Source organism: Morus notabilis, unplaced genomic scaffold (genome assembly GCF_000414095.1).
Source record: "Morus notabilis unplaced genomic scaffold, ASM41409v2 Scaffold78, whole genome shotgun sequence".
Taxonomy (NCBI): Eukaryota; Viridiplantae; Streptophyta; class Magnoliopsida; order Rosales; family Moraceae; genus Morus; species Morus notabilis.
In genome coordinates, this window is record NW_010367622.1 from 3,003,127 (window position 1) to 3,006,679 (window position 3,553).

At 37.1% G+C, this 3,553-nt stretch overlaps 1 protein-coding gene across 1 annotated transcript; it reads left to right on the forward strand.

The window, feature by feature from the left end:
* The first annotated feature begins 929 nt into the window (after positions 1–929).
* Positions 930–2,300, forward strand: LOC21410665 (polygalacturonase inhibitor). The gene is made up of 2 exons (XM_010113105.2): positions 930–1,575; positions 1,742–2,300. Exons 1-2 carry the CDS (start codon positions 1,006–1,008, stop codon positions 2,171–2,173), a joined length of 1,002 nt encoding a protein of 333 aa, XP_010111407.1. The 5' UTR covers positions 930–1,005; the 3' UTR covers positions 2,174–2,300.
* The last annotated feature ends 1,253 nt before the right edge of the window (positions 2,301–3,553 follow it).

Here is a 3,553-nt window from a genome sequence, read left to right on the forward strand (position 1 = left end):
TCTCCTTTTCCGACCCTTTAATTCTCTCTATCCCTCCTCTCTCCATTCCTCCTACCAAACAAAGACTTAGATTCACGGTCAAGATAGAGATCGACATGGTGAAGATTGGAGAACATAATATTGTTGTCGTCAAGGTCAAGACCACAGTGGTTGGAATCGAGATAGGACCATGGTTGACACAGACCGCGTATCAACCCTAATACCACCACGAGATGTCCTTAATTCTGATCCAGACCTCAACTATAAGTATGATGTCGAGTCTTGCTCTAACCCCAACCTCAATTTTGGTCATGATTTTAGAAGCAATAAAAATTTCATGATGAGAAAAAATTGTTTTAATCTTTTTTTTTTCAAAAAAATTATAGATTTTCCTCAGTTTAAACAAAATTTTAGAATAATAATGAAAATAAAACAAAAAAGATTATCAAACGCTTTTTGCTATAAAATATAAAGAATATAAAAAGTTTATTTAAAAAAAAAAGTTCTTTAAAACAAGTTCTAAGCTACTGATATTTAATGATTTCTGTTTTATTTATTTAACATATACATGTACTGATTTTGATGAATCTTTGTAGTTTAAAACCTAAATTTAGTACAATTTTGAACACAAGGCCGGTTTTAAAAAGAGAAGACAGTTCAATTGACTTTTAACAATTTGACTCAAAATAATAACATGGACCCTATATAGTCATCTCCTTTTTCATTATTTTGTACTACTCTAGCAGCTCATGGATCACATGACAATAAAATCAAAGCAGAAACACCAATAATAGTAGTATGTTATATATTTAAGGCACATCTTTTTTTTTTCTTCCACGTAACGTAAACATAATGATTAGTAGTATCAAGCAAAATAATAATAATAATAATTTTTTTCTTTTGTGTTATATATATCGACTATTCATTTGAAGTTGACATGGGCAGGATTCAGGAACCCTAGCTAAAAATCCAATCATTCATGCAAATATTTTACACACACCCATCAGAAAACACTAGAAATTAAATATGGTGACCAGAATTAGTATTATCTACCTCGCCCTCCTATTTTCCACCATTCTTCACGCTTCCCTCTCCGAGCGCTGCCACCCACTTGACAAGGAAGCCCTTCTCAAAATCAAGAGAGCATTCAACTATCCCTACATCCTTGTCTCGTGGGACCCAAACACCGACTGCTGCGACTGGACCAATGTCTTGTGCGACAATGTTTACAACCGGATCATCTCCATCAGCTTCAGCTACGGCGACCTCGCCGGACCGATCCCCGCCGAGATCGGCGACCTCCCGTACCTCCAAAACATTCTCTTCCACAAGTACGGTAACCTCATCGGATCGATCCCGACCTCCATCGAAAAACTCACCATGCTCCGGTTCCTCCAGATAACCTGGACGGGCATCTCCGGCCCCATCCCCGCCGGCATCGGTAACATCAAGAGCCTTGAGTTCATAGACTTTTCTTACAATAAAATTACCGGTACAATCCCGAGCTCTATCGGTTGGCTTCCGAGCCTTGGCGGTTTGCGCCTAGACCGGAACGAAATTGTCGGGCCAATCCCAGACTCATTCGGAGAGTTTCAGGTAGATAGAGGGTAGACTTACCTTGCCCTAGCTATGCGGCCGCCCCTCCTAATTTTTTTTCTTTTATATGCGTATTTTATTAAAATTTATAGTTTGTCCCCTCGACTTTTTAAAATTTAAAATTATATCTGTTCCTTCTCACTTATTTTTCTACCTCCGCTCCTAGATGAGTGATTTTTACCTCTACATGTCGCACAACAAGCTCTCCGGGCCAATTCCCACCTCGATGGCGAAGAAGGATTTCAGTTACATAGATCTCTCGAGGAACAAGCTCACCGGCGACCCCTCGCCGCTGTTCGGGGAGAACAAGAGGTTGCTGCTCATAGACCTTTCAAGGAACTCGTTCAGCTTCGATTTGACGTCCGTGAAATTTCCCAGGACGTTGGTTTCTTTGGATCTCAACCACAACAAAATGACTGGAAGTCTTCCGGCGGAGCTGACGGAGCTGAAATTGAACCTCTTCAATGTGAGTTACAACAGGCTTTGCGGGAAGATTCCGGTCGGCGGGAACTTGCAGAGGTTCGACTACACCGCCTACTTCCATAACCGTTGCTTGTGCGGGTCTCCGCTGCCGCCCTGTAGCTATTCGGAGATATAGAAGGATTTGCAATTTAGCATGCCTTGGAAGTTATACTAATAAAGGAATGTGTATCATGGTATATTGAATGTGTGCTGAGATTTTTTTTTTTTTTTTGCCTATAATAATGTTTTATTGAAGTACTACTAATAAGGGATTTCTTGCATGGATTCAGATACGTTTAACAGCAAAGAAAACAAATATATTTAAGTTGGTATCTAGTAGTAATTAGATCTTCATCTAACTGAGAATATATATAAAAGTAATAATACTTTTTCTTCAATAAAATAAAGCTTTATTAAAAAGGAAACAAATCTTACAGAACTAAAATATAAAAGAAATTTAAGAATGATAACGAAACACAAAAAACTAAATTAGCAAAAATAAAAATAAAAGAACAAAAACGCAACCTTTAAGACCCTTTACTCCTGCAAGCTTAAAGTTTGTGGGTGGACTTTTTTTCTTTCAGATTGTTTAATTTTTTTCCTCAAAATATCAAGATCTACCAACTTTTCTCAGAGTCCGAAGCAACAATTTTTGTCTATTTAGAATTCGATGACATTGTACTTGCACCCTCCTTGTTTGAATACCTGAAGGTTCAATAACTTGGTCACTGATATTTTCCGTTGCCTCGAAAAAACTGAATGTCTCATCTGAGTTTCTATCGGACAAGCCGACAATGATTTAAACACACAGATTTAAATTTAAATTGTCTGACTCTGTGCTGTCAGATTTAGATTTTACAGAGATATCGGAGAGTTCGTGTTTTTCAGGGGTAGAAAAATAATTCTGCCCAGTAGGGTATGCATGGGGATTACGTCCATTAAATGTTTGTATTAACATGCTCATTCTTCGTATTAATTCTATGATCTCTATCTATTTCCTGAATTTAATTACCATTTGTTTGGAGCTTAGGCCTTGATCAACATGAGTAATATATATGAAATTAGAACTATTCTTGAAAGAAAAAAAAAAAAAAAACAAAAACTAATAAGATACTAAAATTAGTGTATTAAGAGATATGCTTTACTAAACTCAGAATGAAATAGCGTACTTTTACCAAAAGAGGCAAAAAAGGAAACGAATTTCAAAAGGGAAAGAAATTAGAGCAATCACCACGAGAAAGATGCTTGGTTAGTACAACTATATACATTACCAATGCTCTCTCTCTCTCTGTTCCCGCCGCTTTCGCTAAAAAAGGGCCACCGCTTTTGTTAAAGAAGCTTGGTGCATGTTTGTTCCTCTTTCAGTGTGACATTTGGTACTTTTGACGCATAATAGTGGTGGTCATAAAGGCAGTTGATGTATTGCTTGTTCCTATGGCTGGTGCAATTATTGATTTGAGAGTTAATAATTCATTTCTTATATATGTGTTTTCAAAAGATAATATTGGCATGCTTT

Excerpts from the sequence above, each read along its gene's own strand:
- LOC21410665 (XM_010113105.2), top strand. The coding sequence starts at position 1,006 with ATGGTGACCAGAATTAGTATTATCTACCTCGCCCTCCTATTTTCCACC. Across the intron at positions 1,576-1,741 it reads ACTCATTCGGAGAGTTTCAG|ATGAGTGATTTTTACCTCTA; the intron begins GTAGATAGAGGG and ends CTCCGCTCCTAG.